Source organism: Lytechinus pictus, chromosome 10 (genome assembly GCF_037042905.1).
Source record: "Lytechinus pictus isolate F3 Inbred chromosome 10, Lp3.0, whole genome shotgun sequence".
In the NCBI taxonomy this organism is placed as follows: domain Eukaryota; kingdom Metazoa; phylum Echinodermata; class Echinoidea; order Temnopleuroida; family Toxopneustidae; genus Lytechinus; species Lytechinus pictus.
In genome coordinates this window covers 16,840,639-16,865,849 of record NC_087254.1, presented here as the reverse complement: position 1 = coordinate 16,865,849, position 25,211 = coordinate 16,840,639, and the positions used below count along the sequence as shown (strand labels likewise).

General features: G+C 35.2%; 1 protein-coding gene across 1 annotated transcript in view; it reads left to right on the top strand.

Moving 5' to 3' along the window:
• LOC129270250 (uncharacterized) overlaps nt 1–25,211 on the top strand; it is a 117,054-nt gene that overhangs the window by 62,320 nt on the left and 29,523 nt on the right. Inside the window, exons 23-32 of the mRNA XM_064106038.1 lie at nt 1,530–1,722; nt 4,460–4,731; nt 5,773–5,912; nt 9,696–9,852; nt 10,469–10,498; nt 11,404–11,757; nt 14,504–14,599; nt 15,533–15,880; nt 17,687–17,791; nt 20,154–20,549. Of these exons, the coding sequence (XP_063962108.1) occupies nt 1,530–1,722; nt 4,460–4,731; nt 5,773–5,912; nt 9,696–9,852; nt 10,469–10,498; nt 11,404–11,757; nt 14,504–14,599; nt 15,533–15,880; nt 17,687–17,791; nt 20,154–20,549 (2,091 nt within the window). The remainder of the gene's footprint in view (nt 1–1,529; nt 1,723–4,459; nt 4,732–5,772; nt 5,913–9,695; nt 9,853–10,468; nt 10,499–11,403; nt 11,758–14,503; nt 14,600–15,532; nt 15,881–17,686; nt 17,792–20,153; nt 20,550–25,211) is intronic.

Here is a 25,211-nt window from a genome sequence, read left to right as displayed (position 1 = left end):
CACGAAATTTATCATAGGTATTCGTACGATGATTTAGAACATTACACAGTAAGATATTCCAAGTCTCAATATTAGCATCAAATTCTATTACATTTTATTCTGAAATCGGGTCGCAGACCAGTCGTAAGGTGTGCGGTGGCCTTAAGACAGGAGCAGGAGATTCATCATGGGGCAGGATATCTACCGGAGATTGTCCTTGCACGGAGCCTGTGTGGGAAGCGTTGAAACCATCAGAGGAAAGGGCAGTGAAATAGAGTTGCCAGCCATGTGTTGGCATGTTGGCATGCTGAGTTGAATTTGTGTGGGAACTTTGGGCATGGATCTATAAAAGAGGTGGCCATTCATCTGTTCCCTTACATTTTTTCTAGCGACATTTGCTCGGATGGAAAGGCAGCATGCTAAGCCGAATATTAAAACTAACCCCCAAAACTAAATAAACCCTAATCCTAGCCCTTAAATTAATCTGAACCAAAAACTCTTTATTACAATCCTAACCCTATGCCCTCTGAGGTATTAGGACCGTAGCAAATGTCGCAGTGGCATATGTCGTGTCACCCATTCACCAGTGTTAAAGTCAATGAATTCACTAACATGTGACTGTCATCTTACTGTAAATAACATTCTCTTTATATTTGTCTACTTTGATTTAATTATGGTCACTATCAATTAAGTCATGGGTTGAAATAACTAGTCAGTGATTCAACATGATATTGCACAAACTGTGTGAAAGATAAAAAGATCATTTAGGACAAAGAAAAGTCAATGTCCAGTTTTCTACTACAATTGGTCAACTTAGTTCCATATGTTTTATTTGGGAAAATGTATTCATACTTCAAGATACAGAGTAACATGTGATTGAACTGTCAATCAATTATAATTCCATTTTTTTCTCCCGTATATTCCAGATTTACATGGCACATAGAGTATAAAGGTTTTGTATCTCAATGTTATTGAGGTCATCATGTGTGTGCAGAAGTTTGAGGATGGAATGATAAATTATTTTACATCACAAAATCATCTGCTTCTCAATTTTGCTATGTCCAAATCTGAAGTATGTTGATTGAAAGGCATATCCTTAATCAGGACATCAGCCGACATAAAACCAAGACTAGGAAACCTGTTCCTTTTGCAAATGCTATTGTCAAAACACTCGTAGATGTATGTTCTCATTTATATTTTTTTCTTTTTTCTTTTTTTCCTCAGTAGAGATACTTTATTGTCCATGTTCTCATTAAGATGCAATATTCAGATAACTGACCATAATTTCATCAGAGGAAGGTTTGCTTTAATATTCCATCACCACATTGTAGGTCCATACTCTGTGTCAAAGAGTGTGTCTTTGGGCCTGTTTTGGCATTGTCAGTCTGTCTTATGGGTATCGTTTTAGTGGGATGTACCTCATCTTAGCAGAGTTTAATATTCATAAGATGATGAATGTGTATATAATCATATATAGAGATAGAGAGCGAGACGGGGAGAGAATGAGAATGAATTAAAAAACATTAATACAATTATGTTTTCATTGACAGATCTGTTTCAAACTGATATCTGTGGTACAAGACCAGGATTTAGAAAGGAGCAGGAGTTTGCAGAGATAGTAGGTGGTGTAAATGCATTCTCTGCCGAAATTCCATGGATAGTCTATTTGGAAAGTGACGATGATTTATTCTGTGGAGGTACTTTGATTACCTCTAAATGGGTAGTGACTGCAGCCCACTGTGTGTAAGTAATGAATTAGAGATTTATTTGCTGTTTTAGGAGCTATACAATATTAATAAATTATGACGCTAATATCTTTTTAACCAAATTTTGGGTCACGAGTGTCATTTAATAAATCATAGACCATATACCTGCTGAATAAAGAAAAAATGAATAAAAATTTCTCTATCTTCATCGCCTTTGATAATGTGTGTTGATCCCCCAGATAAAAAAAAAAAAATACTTGCCAAGTTGTTCTATGAAATAGGAGAATATCCCCATTGGGGAAAAATTAAACTGTTATTTTAACCTGCTTGGTCATATTTTTGTAAACACTTTTTCTGGAGTGTTGAATATGAGATTGAAGAATGCCCCCATTTCTGGTAATTTATAAGTGATTTGTTTCTATTTTTTGGCTGTACAAGTTTGCAGTATCAAATGTACATTGGGTTAGCTTTAAAGTAATGGTATACAGACATAACACCTCTGTCCAAAATGACACAATGTAAAATCTTTGCTATAATGTACACATGCACAGAATATCATTTGATTTGAAAGACATGACGAAACCCTCTCGTTTAAACTTTGAGTCATTGCCTTTGGAAGAGGGGAGAGTTCCAACTCCAAGAAGCTTATCAAGAAAGTAAACACAAGTAGTCCCTTGTGGGCAACAGTTAACCGCATCAATGAAACCCATTTGATAGTCTTGTACTCAAACATTTTGTAGGCGCGATTTATCATCTAGCTCTCTCTTTGCTCTCTCTTAATTCTTCTTCCCTTCTGACTCAGATCCTCCTTCCCCCTTCTTCCTCATTCTCCTATCTGTTTCACTATCGACTCCAATTTCCATCTGTGCAATTAATGAGTGCTTACTCACTCATTGATATCTATTGCGATCTCATTATTCATACTTCATTCATAAGAAATATTATTTATCAGGAGTATTATCATTGCCACGCTAAACCTCATAATTCCATCATTTAATTAAAAGCTGTGAAGTGATTTACACCACTCTCATTTACATAAGAAACCAAAAATACATTTATAGAACAGTATACTGGTCTATGAATTATACTAGTCAATGATAACGAGTTTGCTGTCTTTCAGATTGAAACACTGACTTCCGAGTTCCCGAAGATTGCCTACATGGGAAACTCGGAAGTCAATGTTTCAATTTAAACGAGGCCAAACGCGTCCGTTCAATACGGACACATGAAAAGCGTTGACAGCATGTTCAGCAGAGAGACACATACACTGAATATAACATATCTTGGCTTATACTCGGTCCTTTTCAGCCATTCAAAGTTATATCTGGGATAGCTATCAATTTAAGAAGTCCTATTCATAAAATGAAGATGAAATAACTAACAAGAAAAAGAATCATGATGTCCAGAAATTCAAGCCAGTCAGATTTATCTGCACTTGCGGTAAAACTAAAAACCACAGCCAAGAACCAGTGATGGGCTATGACTATTGTGTAAATAACATATTTTGGCTACTCCCTTCGAAATGCAAGTTGATCATGTCTGTGTTTAGAGTGTTCTTGAGTATATTTCATCTATTACCAGTTCAATTTTCATGCTTTAAAGCTTATTCTGGGATACCAATTCTTGTTAATAACTTTTCCATTTATAAGAGACAACTTTTGTTACAGGAGAGTTTCATTCAACCATGCAGCTCAGTCGGAATTCAGTAGTTGTATATTCTGTGGTTATCAAGCCCTTATTGCACCCGAGGGCATTCTGCGGTATGGGGGAAGATATGGTTTCTTGTGGGTGCTGCAGAGAAGTCAATGTTTCAATTCCGAGTTTGCCAGGGCTAACTCGGAGAGCTTTTAACGGGAGATTTTCGTAATGAGATAAAATTTGTACATTTTTGTGTTGTCTTTCTTTTAATTCAATTCATTTTTCAATTAACTGTATACAAATAGCGAATAGGCATGAGTGAGATGGTGCGAAATTTTGCATGAGGTGAAAGATAGATGCTCTATTCAACGAGGCGTTAGCCGAGTCGAATAGAGCGTCTCTTTCACCGATTGCGAAATCTCGCTTCATTGCACGAATAAGGATATTCGCTATTTGTGTTGTACAACGCCTCAGAATCTAGCGAAAATATGAACAAAACAAGAGTTTTTCCTTGCAGTAATCTATGAAAAAGGAGCAAAAATATTGAAGTGAAAAGCAAAATCCCACAAGCGCACATGACCTTGGGCAGCATTGCGCATTTAGCCAGCAGGCTATACGCGTATTGCACCTTCATTTTTACTGAGCGCAATGAATCAAATCGTATCGTGACGTCACCTCCTTATGCCATGCAACGGTACATTTTGGATGGTACGTCGTGTGTGCAACGGTACGAATGTTTGACATTCAGCCTCCCATTTGCTCGCGTACAACAAGCTAAGTACATTAGGCGTTGTACAATTACAAATGATGACCATTTAGCCCTTTGGTCGTTAAAGTTAGTAGGCAATGTCAGAAGTGACATTGTTTTTGTCACAATAAGTACATATAGTTCAAGGGTGTTGCAGACCTTCTAATACACTATTTATAGAGCAAAAATATCAAAACTTATCAATATTAAAGGATATAGCTAAATTTATATTTAAATATTTTAGAGTTTGTAGTTGTTTTGTGAGGTTTTTAAAGTAATTTTCAGGGATGTATGTTTGATGATCTTTGTTAAGTTTAACATTTACATCATTTTCTTGATTTCCTTACAATAATATTTCATTGTCACATTTGAAATCTTGTCTCTTTAGTGAAGATGGTAAAAAAGTAGATGCTGTTGTCCTTGGAGCTCTTAACAGCGAAAGCCCTTCTGAATATCAGCAAAGAATTGAACCCAGTGGAATATTCCTTCATCCTGACTACAGTATTGGTATGCAGTACAATGCGGACATAGCACTCATCGAGCTATCCATACCAGTCAATTTCACCGATTTCATCAGACCCGCATGTCTTGCAGATTCATCTAAAGAAAGCTCCCTATACAGCCCGTGCTTGATTGCTGGATGGGGGAATGACGGAGATGGTATGAATATATTAAGGCTTTATTCTGAAGTTTCTTGTTGGGATATACCACTACAATAAAACCAAAACAAATAAGTGAGATAGCATTGGAATACCATTCGGAAGTACCATTAAAAATACTGTTTATAATACCATAGAAAATACCAAACACCATTGGCTATTATTCATACACCATTCAAAAGTGTCATTCAACTTAATTTGCATTTCTTCAGACAAGTGGTAGTTTCCATTTGCATTTTAATGGTCAATGAAAGGTGCACCAGTGGTACATTAATGGTTCTCTAATGGTATAAATATTAGCTGCCTTTGAAGACCTAATTTGCATAAAATGTATGAGGTGCCGTTCAACCAATGGTAATTATGCAAATTTTGGTAACGCCCGTTTGCCATTGGCCTTCTTTTGAAACACCATTCACCGTTGATCTTCTATTCTAACACCATACACAACCTAATTTTTATTGTAATTTTTTTTCCTTTTTTTTTGTTTCTGTTTATGGTAACTCCCATGGGAACCTAGTAGAACAGCTTTTTGCTGGTACAGCCAAGCTGGTATATAATCAATTACCTAGGAAACATTTTACGTCTAGGTTAATCAGGCATAGCGGCTGACCTTATAGACGACAGATATTACTCTTGGGCCTTTTTTTATCAAAGTGGAGACAATAGCAGAGTGGGGATTTGAACTCACAACCTTGCAATTATGAGTGCAATGCTCTAACCACTAGACCACATGACCCGCTAATCAATCATGTGTCGATGATTACTTCTTTGTTTTGTGAAGATTATAATTATGATAGATATAGAATTTCATTTTGTGATGCAAGCTTTGTGAGATTTGGGAGGTCAATGTGTAGAGGTCATGCTTACTACTTTGGCCATTCATTCTGAAGTATCACTTCGTCATTTGTTCTATTCTCATAGTTTCATGAAATGTCTCAATATTTATTTTGATGATACTTTTTATTTCTGTTGTAATTGTTTAACATGTGTCTGGATTTGCCATACCTTTAGCTTGTTCAATTTCTGAATTATGAACCCACAGGTAATTATCCAGAACACTTGCAGAAGGCAGTTGTAAATTTGTTTGAAGTTGACGAATGTAGGAGTTTTTACGGAAATGACACCATTAATGAGAATATGCTGTGTGCAGGATATGAAAGGGGAGAGATAGATACCTGTGATGTGAGTATTTCAATTAAATGATATTAAATAATAGCATGTCAAGAATTCATGAATAAGATAAGTGCATCCCACAGAAAAGGAAAACCTGATTTTAGTTATTAATTTCAATTTCATAATCATTAAAATGTTTTATTTACAAATTAGTTAGAATGATCTGAGACCAAATAAAATAATAAATAGTTTGCACTTGGAAGATAAAACACAATGAATGTTAGATATGAATATGTAAATCTAAATCTAAACTTATACAAGATTAATTTAAATAAACATGAGTAAGAATACAAAATACATGATAATGAGGCGCCCCTTTCTGATGCCAGGCCCTCGTACCCTTAAAAAATCTTCGCCCATTTTTCTGCGTGATTTAATTTCAAAATTAAAATTTTAAACTCTTCTTGCTCATTTATGTGCGTGAGCTTTTAATATGGGAACTAAAAGAAAAGGAAAAAATTGTAAGATGATGTATAATTTCAATTCAATTCAATATCAATTTATTTGCTTATAAAAATCCATACAAAAACATACATATACAAAGTATCATATTCACAAAATAGAAAAAACAACAACAAATAGAAATAAACATTGGATTGAATATGAGAGGGACAGCAAAAAAGGAACAAGCCTTGTGATTAGCTGACCCTATAGCATAATAATTATACAAAGACTTCAATAACAAAGATAGAAAAAAATCACTAAACTACAACGAAGGGGGGGGGGTTCCTATAATGCCTGAATGACATTTATACAAATTGCTAAATTTGGAAGAAGAAAAAACTACTGGAAATCCTGATTTTCTTTATTCTGGAATGCACTGTTACTGCTTACATTGCTCGATAGGAACTTATGACTGTATTATTATTTTAGATAATGTTTATTCTTACACAAATCATGTGTCACAGAACGATAAATAAATAATAACGTTATTCAACTTGACGTAATTATGAGAATATTTGTGAGTACAATCTTCACAGTATATTATCATTATTTCTCTTGATTTTATGTCAGTAATCGAAGGCCTATTTACTCAAACATTCAGATATTTTAAAGGTATAATTTCACTTTGTTCTGGTTTTAAAAATTCCTATTTAATTTTTGGAAATTATCATTATTCCTCTTTGATTTTATGTCGGTAATCGAAGGCCTATTTACTCAAACATTCAGATATTTTAAAGGTATAATTTCACTTTGTTCTGGTTTTAAAAATTCCTATTTTTATTCTTGGAAATTATCATTATTCCTCTTGATTTTATGTCGGTAATCGAAGGCCTATTTACTCAAATATTCAGATATTTTAAAGGTTTAATTTCATTTTGTTCTGGTTTTAAAAATTCCTATTTTTATTCTTGGAAATGGGCTGAAAACAAGATTTATGGTGTTAAAAAAGTTTCAAGGTATCAGATCTACAGGAACTATTTTAAATCAGAGTTACTTGTTAACCAGAGTCTGAAAGTGAATGAAGGTTCATTTCAATGACCACAATATAGTGTGGACTAGACTAATGTAGCACACGAACCCAGCATGTGACCTATGTACTGTGTACAGTCTAGCTACATGTACACTCTTTTTGTAGGGGTTACACCCAACAAAGGACAGTCAATACAGCCAACAGACTTTTTGAATTTGAGAAAATTGTTCATGAGCTAAATATGGCTCAGAGGTGGCTATGCCAATCAGGCTAATTAATCACTACATGTATTTGTGTGTATATTGTTTTTCATTGTATAAATGTGTGTTTTAGAGGACAAATACAAGTACTCATACACATGTTTCATCTTAGGTTGAGAATATTTTTTAAATCAGCCTCTCAGAAAGTGAAACAGTCCCTTTAATTGCAGCCAGCTACCCCCAATCCAACAATAAATCACCATGAAATAGAAATTTGGGATTCAAAAAGCAAAAATTCGAAAACAAGCTAATCTGAAAAAGTAGTTCTCCACACTGTAAAAAAAAGAAATTGAAGTTGTAAAATGAATAAAAGAAAAGATACGAGGGTTTTTTTCCTGCGCGCGCTGCGTCTCCCTACATACGCACTATCCCAAGATCATTGCGCAAATTGGCGTCCATTTCCTCTTACTTTTGCCTGCCGTCGTGATCAGACGTTAGCTAAGTACACTCCCAAATTTGAAATTATAACGTGTTCTTTTGGCATTATCTTTGCATTTCTTACTTATTTCAATCTTTTTCTTTTCAGTCTTAGATTGATTTCCTTTTTTATCTCTCTGCGCGGAGCCTTCATAATTTTTTTCACGCTTTTCTTCTAATAATAATTTTGAGTTCTGAACCGTCAGAATCGTTTCCTAACAGACGGGTCGCGTCCGCTTCCCTTCCTCGCAGCTCCGCGCTCTCCTGCGTGCTGCGGGCGTTGGTCCGATGCTTCCTTTATTCTTTATAATTCCTGATAATTCTTGACTTGCTCCTATTTGCTACGTCTTGAATTTTATTCATTTTTATTCTTCCTCTCCACAGCTTAGGCCACTTGACCATGAAATACAAATTTGGTATTCAAAAAACAAAAATTAGAAAACTAGCTAATCTGAAAAAGTAATTCTTCTCCACACTGTATAAAAAGAAATTGAAGTTGTAAAATTGAATAAAAGAATAGATACAAGGGTTTTTTTGTCTCGTAATTCTTCTCCACACTGTATAAAAAGAAATTGAAGTTGTAAAATTGAATAAAAAAATAGATACAAGGGTTTTTTTGTCTCGCTTTCATAGCAGAGCGAGACTACAGGCCCCGCTTGTCTGACGTTGGCAGCGCCATCATTGAAATCTCAAGGTTTTTGAAATGACATAATAACTTAGAAAGTATATGGACCTAGTTCATGAAACTTCGACATAAAGTTAATCAAGTATAACTAAACACTCTATCTGAGTTTCAGGTCACATGACTAAGGTCAATGGTCACTTAGGGTCAATGAACTTTGGCCAAGTTGGGGGTATTTGTTTAAATACATGTACCTTCATAACTTTAACAGTTTATGGAGCTATTTCATAAGAGTAATCATGTATCACTGAACATCCCTTGTGAGTTTCAGGTCACATGACCAAGATCAACGGTCATTTAATGTCAATGAACTTTGGCCATGTTGGCGGAATTTTTTTTAATTACCATCATAACTCTGAAAGTTTATGGATCTAGTTCATAAAACTTGTGGACATAGGAGTAATCAAGTATCACTGTACATCCTGTAGGAGTTTCAGGTCACATGACCAAGGTAAATGAACTTTGGCCATGTTGGGGGTAATTGTTGAATTGCCATCATACTTTGAACGTTTATGGATATAGTTTATGAAATGTGTCCATAGGGGTAATCAAACATCACCGACAAGGTCACATGTTCAAGGTCAAATGTCATTTAGGGTCAGTGAACATAGTATTACTGTATATCATTTTACGAATTTTGTTTTTTGTGTATGACTATTTTATAGTATGTTTCAAAGTCAGCACTGCTAATATTCAATCACATAATGCAGGCGAGACTGCCAGAGGAACTCCGCTTTGTTTATACCTTTTTATCAGACTCCTTGGAAGTTTCACAGAGATTGTACAGTGAGCACATCTCATGCTTGAGTGAACCCTGACCTTCAAACCTTGGGTTTTTTAAGCTCTCCCTGAATTTTCACTGCATTTTAAAGCTTTTCCAAGCTCAATTAAAATCTAAATATTCATTTTAAGTGAGTAATTGTTGGTTTTGGGGTAGTTGGTCATAATTTGTCTTTATGGCGGGTTACCAGTCTAGTTATCATTAGTATGATCTTTTATTCTTTACATTTTCCTTGAAGGGTGACAGTGGCGGCCCGTTGGTGTGTGAAGGCGAAGACGGCAGATGGCATTTGGTTGGCGTAACCAGCTTTGGAAGGGGATGTGCAAGACAAGGTTTTCCAGGCGTTTATGCAAGGGTCTCTAAGCTATTGCCTTTCATCCTCAGCACTGTGGAAAGTATGTTCAAGATTTTGATATTTTAAGAAATGTATTGAAGACTTCACATAGTTCCCCTTGTTTGAATGGGGTGGCTGCATTAAATTGTGGGTGAAGAATGTAGTGAACCTCTCACACTAATCGAAGAAGGATATTGTGAAGCTGCTTTGTGGAGAAAAGTATCCCGCACACTTTATGGAATTAAAAAAATTATGAACTGGGCTCTTCTAAGTGGTGTGTATAAATGAAGACTGTTTGATATGCAAAATTTTAGTTAATGAATTGACTAACTTGTTATGCCTGTCAGAATCATGTCCAAAATGGAGGAAGGTAATCCACTGGGTTATTTAATAATTAATTGTATTCAATATTTTTCTTTATTTGGACTGGAAATGTGATACATGGGATGAACCGCAATCGCCTTAAATTAAGAATTCTAGATCATAAGTAAATGTACTTCCTGAATTAACATGAAGTAGTTCTTGAATAGATATTAGACACACATCTAGATCTTGACAATAGTCTAACATAAGATAAAGAATAAAGCTAATGATTTTGTATATTTTGATTTGTCAATTGTTTTATGTAATTTACTACATTTTTTCTCTTTCATTTTTTTTCCTTTTTATTATTGCAGGTAATACAGAGACTGCTCCCTCATCGACAGGTATTTCAGTGGTGCAGCATTTCCCACAATTTCAAATTTACTATAAAAAACAGGAATTGAAAACTATTATTGCACAATACTGCCTCAAAGTTCCAGGTATTTTCTGATTGGGAAATTTGCCCCGATCTACCCCGATCAGAAAGTACCAGGTAATTTTTCCAATGTGAAAGCAAATTTGCATAATATCCCCAAAAGAAAATGCCCGCTAAATAGTAGGCAATGTGAAAGCAAAATACAGGAACTTTCTTAGCCCAGCGTGTATTTGGGCGTGGGCACCGTGGTTGGATGCTCAGCTAGCGATTTTGAATCCCGCACCTTGCCTGCTTATCAGACCATACTGCGCATGCCCGTTACTGAAAAATATTTCTCAGAAGAGTATGTTTTGGGGCGATGTGAATGCGAAAATAATTGTTAAGTATTTTTTAACCTGAAAATTTTCTTGTATTGTAACAGGGAATATCTTGTAATCGATGCTGTTTGAAACCACTTTATAAGGCAATTTCCAATGTTATGACATAGCATCTGCTGGTAACTAAATCCCATTCTACTTTGAATGATCTATATCCAAATGGAGTCAAGTCTTCCATAAAATTACATGATAATTTGCAGTTAACTGATCAAGTTCCTGTCTTACATAGAGCTGCAATTGATCCAATCAACCATAACTATGGAAAGCCAGCAACATCAACACCTAAAATGCATGTTTGCTCGAAATATTTTCGAGGATGTTGTGCAATTTTTTGTAGAATAAATTATGACATCATTGGATTTCCATAAAGATGAGGTTGATCGGATAAAACACAACTCTTTGTACGATGGTCCCCTGTAGTGTATTGTAATTAGCATCAGATGTATAGTTGATGAAGGTAAAATTGTTGAACATTCTTATTCTAACTTCAACCCAGATTTCTATCACGAAGTAAGCGAAGGTGCTAGCATCCAAATAATGTCTCCAAACTTCCCTGGTAACTACCCACCAAACGTTCAATATCGCTGGTTCTTCACCAAGGACAATGAAGACTTGCCTTTTTACATCACCATCTTGGAATTGTCCTTAAATTCCTATGACTATCTTGTGGCAACAGCAGATAACCCAGAAACGAACACCACAACCAACATTTTCTACAGAGGTTACTACTCATATAATTATGAGAACACATTCCTGGTTAATGATTCAGAACTGATTGTTCTTTTCTCATCGGATGCATACTATGGTGATACAGGATTCAGACTTGAAATATCCTTACTGAACACATCAGGTATGTTCACTCAGTTGTGTAGAAGCTAGAACCTCTTCTGAATGGAATTACTTTTTTTCCGGAATCTCTCCATTTTCCAGGAAAATGCAGAATGCAGATGATTCAATTTCTGTCTCTGACCTCATCTATTATGAAAAGAAAATTCAGAAACTTTACTCAGTATACCAAGGGAATCCAAACATAAATGTAGAAAAGTGTGTATTGAAATCCAGGTAGAGAGCACAGAGTTGAAAGAGTTGATGGATGAATGTACATTTTAGAATACCCGAAATCCACTTGAAAAGTGTTCATTTGGCACTCCGTTTATAATTAACAAGAAATAACTAAAAAATTGTTTCATTCACCATCATTGCATGAGGAAATAGCAAATAAATAAGAATAAACAATGAAAACAAACTTTTGACATTTTCAGTATCTCATAATTTCAGCACAGAGTTAGGCAATGATCTAAGTTAAACCAGACTTCAGAATAGGGCTAATTTTGTCTAAAAAAAGGTCAATTGTTATGCTATGGTCTGCTTCATCATTGGCCTGCAATGGCCATTCTCTCTATTTAGCACAAATTAATTACTTAAGATTGTTGGTGTGCAATAAAAGGTAACTGGAACAATTGTGCCAGAAACTGTTGTTATTGTGATGAATGTAACCCTAACCTGGTCAACATTAATGTTTACATGCAAGATTATCTTATGACACCTAACTCCGCAACCGCAAGTCACTTTTTACCCAAACTTGGATTGTAGATGGACTTGGGGGACCTGCATGTTATGCTGCAGTCGGAGGTCACATCTTATTGTCAAAGGTCATTTTCAGGTCAACGTTCAAGTTTACATGCAAGACTCTCCTATGACACTTAACTCTGCAACCGTAAATCACTTTTCAACCAAACTTGGATGGTAGATGTACTTAGGGGACTTGCATGTTATGCTGCAGTCTGAGGTCACATGGTATGGTCAAAGTTCATTTTGAGGTCAACATTAAAGTTTACATGCAAAACTTTTATTACAAGTGTTATTCCATCCCGGTCATTTCACAATGAAGTTTCAATACAATTCTGTTGCGTGCCCTCGCAAATCCTGATATTTCTTATTTTCATACATGTAAGTGGGCAAGACACAAAATTGCTTATGCGTTGTGTATGCTATAATCTTCCGAAATCAATACCAATCTTGACTGAAGTTACAACTAAGTATCTCTTCACGTACTAGAAAGGTGATGTCATTTTTTGTCTCACCTGCGAAGCAGATTGAGACTATAGGCGCCGCTTTTCCGACGGCAGCGACAGCAGCGTCTACACCAAATCTTAACCGAGGATTTAGTTTTTGAAATGACAGCATAACTTGGCAAGCATATGAACTTAGTTCATGAAACTTAGCCATAAGGTTAAACAAGTATTACTAAACATCCTACCTGAGTTTCAGGTCACATGACCAAGGTCAAAGGTCACTTAGGGTCAATGAACTTAGACCATGTTGGGGGAATTAACATCCAAATCTTAACTTAAGGTTAAGTTTTTGAAATGTCGTCATAACTTAAAAAATATATGAACCTAGTTCATGAAACTTCGACATAAGGTTAATCAAGTATTACTAAATATCCTGCCTGAGTTTCAAGTCACATGACCAAGGGCAAAGGTCATTTAGGGTCAATGAACTTTGGCCAAGTTGGGGGTATCTGTTGAATTAGCATCATAACTAAAAGTTTATGGTTTTGATTCATGAAACTTGGACATAAGAGTATTCAAGTATCACTGAACATCCTGTGCGAGTTTCAGGTCACATGATCAAGGTCAAGGGTCATGTAAGGTCAATGAACTTTGGCCAAGTTGGGAGTATTTGTTGAATTACGATAAAAGTTTATTTGTTTAGTTCATAAAACTTGGAAATAAGAGTAATCAAGTATCACTGAACATCCTGTGCTGAGTTTCAGGTCACATGACCAAGGTCAAAGGTCATTTAGGGTCAATGAACCTAGACCATGTTGGGGGAATCAACATCCAAATCTTAACCTAAGGTTAATTTTTTTAAATGTCATCATAACTTTAAAAAATATGGACCTAGTTCATGAAACTTCGACATAAAGTTAATCAAGTATTACTGAACATCCTGCCTGAGTTTCAAATCACATGACTAAGGTCAAAGGTCATTTAGGGTCAATGAACTTTGGCCAAGTTGGGGGTACCTGTTGAATTAGCATCATAACTGAAAGTTTATGGCTCTGATTCATGAAACTTGAACATAAGAGTAATCAAGTATCATTGAACATCCTGTGCGAGTTTCAGGTCACATGATCAAGGTCAAGGGTCATTTAAGGTCAATGAACGTTGGCCAAGTTGGGAGTATTTGTTGAATTATGATCATAACTTTAAAAGTTTATTGGTCTAGTTCATAAAACTTGGATATAAGAGTAATCAAGTATCACTGTCAATGAACGTAGTATTGTATCATTATATGAATGGTGTTTTTTTTTGTGAATAATTATTTTATAGTAGTTTTATAGTAGTCAGCACTGCTGCTATATTGAATCGCGTGATGCAGGTGAGACTGCCAGAGGCGCTCCACTTGTTAAAGATAATAGAGACAATGTTTTTCAAGTCACATGGCTTCAGGCCATACTGGCTTATCAGGTATATGTGCATTCACTATTGGGTTCAAAGGGTTAAGGCATGCCTAATCATATAAAGCAAAACGGATCTTTTAGACTGGAAAATTGAATCCAGTTTGATCGACATATACATTTTTTACAGGTTATTTCTTCTGCGATGGGAGTGCGTGGCACAACCCATCAGTGCAATGTGACTTGAATATTGACTGTGATGATGGGACAGATGAAAATGGATGCGGTAATTATAATATGAATATCTTGATTGTAGTACTAGTATTCCAATTAAAAAATGATGCATGCATTTCTGTAAACTTCCATATTAACTCCTAAAATGAGAGAGAAATTGCAGGTTTATGCCTATTATTGTATGCTGTGTTACTTGGTATTGTACAGTCTTTTTCTCAATTAGGGGACACTTCTGTAGTTTATGTTTAGTCAAGCTTGGGGTGTAACATATATGTTTGCCTTGAAAGGAAATGAAAGAGTAACATATCAGTGGAAGTAAGAGTAGCATTGGACAAAAGATAAGAAAGTTATGAAATTTTCAATGTCAAGAAGACTAATAATATGGAGATCCTTCCATTGGCAATGTGAACAAGATCTGTGATGTCACGCGAGTACAACTATCCCCTTTGGACACTGAAAATGTCAAAAAACATCTGTATTTTTTGCTCATTCTAATGATAGAACAAATAATTTACCCTTGATACATTGTTGTGCAATTTGTATTACATGTCCTCTTATAAAAGGGAACACGTGATCTTGCAGCAGAAAATATTAAAGAGAAATTTAGGTGATATAATTATGTATTAAAGTATTTGGAAAGTTGTACATCTATGACATCACAGATCTTGGTCGCATTTCCAATGGGAGGATCGACATTGCATTAATGATCTCGATATTCAAATGCTCATAAAAATCTTATTCATTCAATCTTCCTCAAAATTTCATTGATCTATCTTTTTTTTTCTCTTCAATATAAAGTCAACTGGTTTCAAGATTTCCATTCTCTAATAATTGGAAGAGTTTTCATAAACAATGGAACAGATAAAACAAACTTCACTCAGTAGATCTTGATAGCCTAACTGTTTCAACTGTTATATATAATTTTCTTCCTATCTGTATGGGTATTAATTTCATCAAACTTATTTTCTTTAATGTGTGTTTTTAGATATTGAATTAGCAGTTGGTGAATCAGTGAATATAACATCAGACTATCATTCAAAAGGTGGCTATGTGCTATGGAAGTTCAGTACGTCAAACCGGGCTTTTCTGATCGAACCATCGTATCCTTATCTAAGTTCTGGCTCATACCTGACCTTTGGTTATGGACATGACCCAAACATCAATGGCACCAGGACGTGGACTATAGACTACTACGATTATTCCTATTCTATCATCTTTCCAGAGTCGGCTCAGTTCCACTTGATGAACAATTCGCAAATGTTTATAGAATATGTGTACTCGTATTATAGTTATGATGACTTCAGGTTCCAAATCACTTCTGTAGATGGTGGAGGTATGTATCATTGAAAAGGATATTTTGTGCCATTCAAGCAGGATAATATACAAATAATGCACATTTATGAGTGGCAATGCAGCGCATCCAAGGGTATTTGCAATATGCAAAATCATGAGTCTTCTGCGCCAAGTGCTCTTGCATGTTATCGTGGATACCCCAGTTGCCTACATCTTTGCAAACATTGCAAATTTAAAATGTGCATTATTTGTTTTATAAAATGGGTCAGCGGTATAAATTTGTTGTGGAATGGTTCTAGTCTCCAAATTTTCAAGGATCGGAAGAAGACAACCCATGAAGCGATTACACCCGCTTTCTAGGCGTAGCAGGTATGTGCGCCTATGAAGATATAGTGAGTGATGGACATCATCGACTCTCTCATTTGCATATCACTGAGTTGTGCTTATAAACTGTTTTGAAGAAACGAAGTGAAACTTTAAATTTGTCATCACTTTCTTATTTTATATATGATTTTTATGGAATTTTCAGCATTATGGTCATTTTATTTTTCTCTATTGATCCAAATCTACATTTTTCTTGGGAGCACTTGACCTTTAAAATATTTGAGAACAAACAAAACTCCTTGTTAAAAAACAAAACGTTGCTTTATTGATAACGTGATGCTTATATATCGTTTAAGCTCAAGTTCAAGTTCAAGTTCAACTTTATTCAATTCCAATATTAAAAAACATTTTATAACAACAAATTTGATAAAAAAATGCAATTCAAAATAAAATAAAGTATATGAATGGTATGTACATGCATATTGAATAGAAAAGTATTGAAATTAGGTATAGCTGTAAAAGACCGTAAAGGTCTTGTCAAGACAGCTCCCTTACTTGCATAAGATTTGATCAATTGATAAAAGCGGAGAACAAATTCAGTAAATATTCAGTAAATAAAAATGAATTGCATCTTGCACCAAGACTAACCCAGAACAAACATACATGAAAAGGGTAGGAGAGAATGAAAAGCAGAGGGGGGGGGATTGAAAGGAAAGAAGACAAAAATCATTTAAAATTCAACGAGAGTCACGTTTGATCAAATATAGCTTTACATTGTGCTTAAATCTGTTATAAAATGAAATAGAGGTTATAAATGTAGGGAGTGAATTCCAGATTGTAGGAGCATGATGCCTACATGAATAAAAAGCAAATTCTGTATTCACATTCCATCTGTGGTATTGATTCCTGTTTCTAGTATTATAAGTATGAATTAAACTGTTCTTTACAAACATATCCAATATGTATTTAGAAGTTGAGTGTTTACATGTTTAAATATGAGAATTGCACACATATAGTCATTTAACTGGTATACATCTAATATATTGAGTTGTTTAAATAGTGGGCTAGAATGGGCTTGATAATGAGAAAGTGTAATTATTCTGACAACCCTCTTTTGCAGGAGGTATAAACATTTGAGTTTGGTTGGATGAGTATTTGCCCAAACAATATTACAGTAACTGAGATACGGTAAAATAAGAGTATTGTATAACATTAGCAAAACGGATTGAGGCAAGACATGGCGAAGTTTGCTGATGACACCAACATTTCTAGATATTGTTTTGTTAATTTGGGCTATATGAGTTTTCCAAGATAAATTTTCGTCAATAGTAATACCCAAGAATTTGGTTGAGGTAACACGTTTGATATAGTTTCCTGACATTTCCAATTTAAATGAATCGAGGATATCTGCTGATAAACGTCGATATTGGGAACAAAAGTATATGAAGTTTGACTTATCAGCTGTAGATTTCTATTGTGCATTCAGCTCATTTTTTTAATTCATGTATTATCTCTTACGCAGACTTTGAATACTGTGACATTGAGCCAAGTACTGAAGCTGTCAAAACAGAATCCCTGTGCAATGGAATAATAGAGTGCAAGAATGGCAATGATGAGTATATGTGTGGTAAGGACGAATTCATAGTTCCCATTGTATCAAAACAGAAAAGTAATCAGTTAAAATCTGATACATGAGCATTGTATATTTTTTCATTTTATTATTTTCCACTTCAAGATAAAAACATTTCACATATTACATATAAATACCCCCCCCCCCCCCAAAAAAAAAAAAGGTAATACAAATATCTATCGGTGAGAAGATCATAAAAAGCACAGGAATGGCGTGTTGGAAATGATCCTCACAAACATACAAGACAGAAACAGGATTAAACTAAATATATATTATATGACATTATGACATTATCAAGTTGGCTACAACTTACATGTACTTGGACAAGAAGCATGATTGATGCTACATATTCCATCAATAATATCCTTTGGTGTTATTACAACCCATTTTGACACTCTTTGGTGAGGGAAGTGTGATGACAGGAGTTGAGCAATCAAACAAGTGCAACAAAAAGCACTTTTATTTTGTGTATATGGTTGTTGCAGAAAAAAAGAAGTTTTACTGTTTTGTTGTTATACGCCCGTCCTAGATGGGACGTATTATGGTGTCACGCTTTGCGTCTGTCCGTTAACTTTTCCTTGTAAACGCGATAACTTCAGTTTAACTTAACCTAGGTTCATATAATTTGGTGTGTATAACACTGGCATAGATCCCAGGAAGCCTATCGATTTTGAGGTCAAAAGGTCAGAGGTCAAGGTCATAGTGACATGTTTTCATCTTACCCTTCTGAAGTCCTTGTAAACTCGATAACTTCAGTTTAACTTAACCTAGGCTCATATAATTTGGTGTTTATGATACTAGCATGGATCCCAGGAAGCCTATGGATTTTGAGGTCAAAGGTCAAGATCACAGTGACATGTTTTCATCTTACCTTTCTGAAGACCTTGTTAACACTATAACTTTACCTAGGCTCATATAATTTGGTGTGTATGATACTAGCATAGTTTCCATCAATCATTACGAGAATCCTGTGTTTAAAAAATACCCCACCAGCTTATAACACAGGAACTCCATTGCCTTGCGTGTTGTGTCAATAGGAGCTCAGGTGGGGTATTTGAAACCCCAATTTCAGATTTTGGGAGAGCTTCATTTCTCTCGTTTAAACTGGGGTGGGGTTCATCTGACTGTTGATAATGTCTTGCGTGTTAGTCAATGGGAGCTCAAGTGGGGTATTGACACCCCACTTTGAGTTTTTGGGAAAGTTTCATTTCTCTCGTTTAAACTGGGGTGGGGTCGATTTAGTGACTGCAGCTGCTGATAAGAGCTGATAAAACACTGTGCATGCCACCACATCAGGCTGATGAACGGCATGGAGTGGGATTGCAGCTGTCCTTGTTACGTAATAGTATAAACAAACTCTTCAGAGCTTCCTGGCTGACAGTAATCTTGAAAGAATATATTTGTATTCTATTTGTTTTAGGACATTAGCATGTCTAAAAAAGATTCAAAATTTAGATGGAGATCGAACTGAAATTTTCAACGATGCAAAATGACCCACAATTGCCGAAATAACAATAAGTTTTTAAAAAATCACCCCCAGTTAACTCCCTCTCTCTCCCTCTCTTGCTCTCTCTCTCCCTCTCTGCCAGGCCTTATGAAGGTCACTTCTCCTTGGGGGAAGGTGGATTAGCTGGGAGAGTGCGTGGTTGTTTACTTAAGGATAGCCATTCCTTGTTGATATTGGGATGGGGGGGGGCGAGTGAAAGTAGCTTGGAATTTGAAATTGGGGTGTCAGAGGAGATCCATTTTTAAACACAAAGTTTCGTAATGATTCTAACGATTTTGACGTCAGAAGGTCAAAGGTGAAATCGCCACCTTCCACTTTTCTCGCTTGACCAATAACTCAGTTTTCCATGTCACAGACGGGCGTATTATGTGCTCGCCTTAGCGACACTCTTGTTAAGATGATTATGCTCCTGTGTGGCTAGATCCGCAACATGTTATTATTATAATCTGTTTCATTACTAATGTAATTATCATTATTGACAATGGTGATAATGATAATAATGATATTGATAATAATAATAGTAATAATAATGATAATAATAAATACCATCATAATATAAACCATCCAACAATGATTGCTTATTTTATTCACTAAAAGAATTTCTGAAACACATGTAACCAATTTAATGCATCAGTCCATATACTGATCTCCCAGTTAATTTAAACTATGGTGGACATTAGAGCGATCCCAGTAAGTGTTTCGAGAGGACCAGATCTTCAGGTATTTAAAAAAAAGTGAACAACAAAGAGTGTTAATATTGTAAAAAGTGTGGGCTGAAATCGCACCATAGGATGTTAAATTAGGTGTCTAGCCAACACTTTGAATTTCCTGTCTTATTTATTGCATTTTCAGATCCATTTGAAGTATCCCAAGGAGATGTCTTGACTCTTCAGTCATACAGAAGTATATATTACTCCGGATATCAGGCAACATCTGTAACTTGGTCCTTGATTGCCCCTGATGATACCTATCTTGTGCTCCATTTCACAATCCTTGCCATCGCTCCAAATGATACGTTGTGTGTAGGACGAGGAAATGATGCTCTAAATGATTCATCCATCATTAGCTGCATTTCAGTATTCAATAGTCTGGGCTATTGGTATTACTGGGAAAATGAAACTAACAATGTCTATGCCAGCATTGTGACTGGTCCCACCTCAAGCAGTCTTTGGGTAGGGTTTAACTCAACATCTGATTATGAACGAAGTGCATTCCAAATCCTTGCTTCAGCCGCATCAGAAGTAGATGGTCAGTACTTTTTTATCCAATAACATTTTTTTTCGAACAAAAGAAATGTAGGCACCATGTGATGACAATTTTTCACGGGTTTGGATGGCTTGAGAAATACTGGTCACTTTTTACATGAGCTGTCAGTGAAGGTTACTTTTTTAGTGCTAAAAATTTGCATGAAATGTTTACTTGGGTGTCTTTATACTGTAAATCTTTAGTAAATCACCAACACATTCAACTTGGTAATGAAACAGGTCCAGTAGAACTTTGAACGGCTTGGCCTAGCTAAAAATTAGGTGCTGAGTTGTCAGATGAAGTGTGAATCGAGCATAAAAAATGCATTGTATACATGTTTCGAGCAATAAAAAGTTTTAGCAGTGCAAATTGTCAATATCAAACGTATTACCAGACGTTTTCCATAGACTACAGCATGAAAATGCTAAATTCCAGTGTAATCGTTGCATGGTTCCAGACACAATTTCAAAATCGTTGATTTTTTTCATTTTCTTGCACTTTTCCTTTGCAAAAAAAAGATTTGATATTAAAACCTAACAAAGCATTTGAATGAGAATTGAAAACAAAGTAATTAATCTGCATTTAAGGACGTTCCTCATTTAAAGTGAAATCCATGTCATTTTCACCAAACTTTGCAAAGTTGTAAAGGAAGGTATATCTAAGAAATGCAAACATAAAAAATAGGGGTTCATGTGCTTGTTTTCAAAATATCAGCACTTTTATTAGAACAAATATGCTTTTTAAAACACCAAAAGTGCGCCAAATGCTTTGTATCTGTGAGGAAAAATTCCAAACCACTCTACCATTTATTCAAACTCGGGTCATATTCGTCATACTTTGCAGCACTGAAGAGTAAAGTATTTCGAAATTGTAAAGGTTTTTTTTTATGGTCCATGGAATAATTCCAATTTATTAGCATCATAATATAACACATCGGATCTGCAGTTAGAGTGCAGATAATGATGCGCACAAACATAACTGTGGAATAGGCCTGGGACAAATGCAATTTTTACCATTCAATTATTTCCTGAAAGAACAATGGAATGATTCAATTGTTCGTCTGGAATCATGTCTTTCTTAACCCAGAAGGAAAAACCAGTAAGACCAGTAAGAATTTTTACTGGTTTCCAGTAGAATTTTACTGGTTTCCAGTATATTTTTACTGGGCCAGTTGATTTTTAACTGGACCAATAAAAATCAACTGGAGACCAGTTCAAACAATTGCATTCCAGTTAAAGCAAAGTAGTAATACCAGTTAAATTGTTTCTCATCAAACTGGTGTTACTGGTCCAATAAATGGTTTCCAGTATATGTTTACTGGACCAGTAAAAATCAACTGGAGACCAATTCAAACAATTGCATTCCAGTTGAAGCAAAGTAGTAATACCAGTTAAATTGTTTTTCATCAAACTGGTGTTACTGGTCCAATAAATAATGACTTTATTTCAAGTCAGATCATTTGACGAATTATGGAAAATTAATCTTGCAATTCAGAGAAAGTTATTATCGTTATCATTGTTATCATCATTCTTCTTATAATTATCATAATTATTATTATTATGATTATTATGATAAGTGTTGTTATCATTCTTATTACTTTTATCATTGTTATCGATATTGTAATTATTATTATTAATATTATCATAATTATCAAGTATTAACATTATCATTAAAATAATTATTTCCTTTAATTATGATAAAGATCAAAGCAAGATATATTCCTCTGATATAGTCAACTGGTCTAAAGTAATTCATTGTTTGAAATTGAACTGGTCAAGACCAGTAATACCAGTAATTCTGATGATGCTGATCACGTGGTTTACCTCATTTGCATATTTCCTATTTTAAAAAGAAAAATCAGGATTTAGAATGGAATATCCTTGCAATGGCACTCATTGTTGTTTAAAAACATTCCAAGTGTGTGAACTAATTCACAATGGAAATGTGTAATTTCATATCACATTTAAAATAACAGCAGAAAGATTAATTTACTAACCATCTTTTCCATCACATTTCACTGACCATGGTATATAACAAACCAAATGAGAGTAATAAATTGATCCAGTAAGACCAGTACGAGGACCAGTTCGACCTGTTCGAAGACCAGTAGAAGACCAGCTGTGAAGACCATTAACAACCACCAGAAACAAAACCAGTATAAAATTCCAGTAATTCAAGACCAGTTTAATTTTTAACTGGACCAGTAAAATTTTAACTGGACCAGTATGACCAGTATGACCAGTAAACCGATGTTCCAATTTCCAGAGTTACCCGTTATAATTCTACTGGTCCAGTGGAACTGGTTTTTCCTTCTGGGAAGTCACAATAGTTTACCTACTTAATGGTGACCTCCCGAATGCAGAAATTCATCATCAAAGTTGCATGTTACAAATTAAGACATATAGCATTTCATTTTTTAAATATCTAGGGTAAACAGTATTGTCTGTTTGTCATAAATGAAGGTAGAACTTTTGACTACACTTCGTAATTCTGTAGGTTTGTAATTCCGAAACATGTAAAGTGCCTATACCTCGATGTTAGTTAATCCGAAAACGAAAAAGGGTTCGTTAATCCGAACATTTGTGGTGTTATCTCGAAGGTTCGTTATTCCGAAGATTCGTTAATCCAAAAACAAAATAGAGTTTGTCATTCCAAAGGTTCGTTAAGCCGAAAGCAAAATACGGTTCGTTATTTAGAAGGTTCGGTAGTCAAAAAACTGAAATATGGTTGGTTAGTCCAAAAACGAAATAAGGTTTATTAATCCAAAAAAGAAATAAGGTTTGTTATCCCAAAGGTTCGTTAATCCGAAAAATTGAATAATCTGTGGTGAAGGCGGGAAAACCAGAAGGGCAAGTGTGGTTAGAAACACCGTTCCATTTTCAATTGTTATGATAATGGAAGGCAGGGCGCGGTGGAATGTATTTTCCTTTGGGGGGGCAAAGGCCAAAAGGGGCACTTAATAAGTCAAAATGGGCCTTTTGGGTGATATTTTTAACATGATATTTTCATCTGTGTGATGTCGTTGCGTGTTTTGTAGTAATTAAGTTGAGCAAAGCCTTTTTGAAATGATATCTGATTATTATTATATATTTAGGCTTTTTTACACGTTTTGAAAAAGTTTTCAAATGTGAAGTTCTGAAACTTGCTTTTAATCGCAAGCTCAAACTATTAGACATATCAATAAGAAATTCAAATAAAACATTCCGAGCAGTTCTCATAATCATGAAAGAGATGTGTATCTAACTAAAGAATTAACGAGAGCACGAAACGCAAGCTGAAAATTTATGATATTCCAACCTGAAAACTGGACATTCTAAGCATTTTATAACCAGAAAAAGGGTGAGTACTAACTTACTAAATAATAACTTAGGTGAGTGCGAAGCGGGAGCCAAAAAAAGTGATTTTCTAACCTGAAATGTATTATGTTGTACTTCAAAAAAAGTATTTCATTTCATTTGGATAAAAAGGTGTTTTTCCTTTTGAAAGGGCATATTTTTCCCTACAGGGATTTTTTTTTTCATAACCAGCAGAAGCTCTTAAAAGTGACACCCCTCCCATTAAAAAGAAATCCCCTTATCTGGAGGTTATTCACATGTGACCAACACAAAGTCCCCAACATTCTAAATCCATCCAGGCAGCAATAGCTCAGAGAAAATGAAATTTAAGATCTTTGATCTAAGCGCCAACTATTGATACAATACATGCTTTTACCATACCATACACAATCATCCTATTACTATTACAAACTATTACTGCATAATATCCTTTTTTTTTTTTATTACATCACCGCCTTTGTCCCTAAAATAAGTCAATTTCATTTTCAGGAAAACGATCCTTATTTCATTTTAGGATTAACTAACCTTATTTTGTTTTCGAAATTAAGGAACCTTTGGAATGATAAACCTTCGGAATAACAAGCTTCCGAATTACGAATGTTACCCGGCCTTTTCCCCCTTCTCTTTGATTTCTATTTCAAGAGACGGTATGAAATGAGATTAAAACTTGCAGTTTATTGTTCCAAGGAAAATTAATACTGTTATTTTGCATGCTATAACTGGGTCTATTTTGGGAGACTAGTCAACAGAATGAATTACTTATTGGTGAGGGGGGGGTTGAAATGTTATTTTGATTGTGTGAGGGGAGGGGAGGTATAAGAAAGGTTGCGTTGTTTTGAAACATGAAAGGAATTGTCCGGCTCCCATCCCCTATCTCTCTATCTCTCACACACAGATGGGGAGTGTTCAATTTGTTTCTGAAGTCATGACCTTTCATGATAAGGGGAGCAAGGGGCTTCTTCTTCTTTGTTTCCCCAAAAGTTTAATTGGCGATCAAAGGTCCAATCAGCTCAAATGAGCTTGTTGTGTATACTTTTCATTTTGAGCATGCAGATGACATATATTGTGTTGGAGTTTCACTGTTGATGTGATACAATCATTGTTCATTTTGGACAAATTAACCTCGGTAACATCATTTTAAACCTGTATCAAGCATTCAAAAACAATTGTTATCTTGTCATTTTGTTACTATTACTTGAGTATTTGAGTTATCCCAAGTGTCATAATTGGGATCTGCTGACCATTCGAACAGTGCAAACTTTGCTATTCGATAAGCAATTGGCAGCAAGCCATTCAAACCATTCGATGTTTACTCCCAGGCCTACAGTGT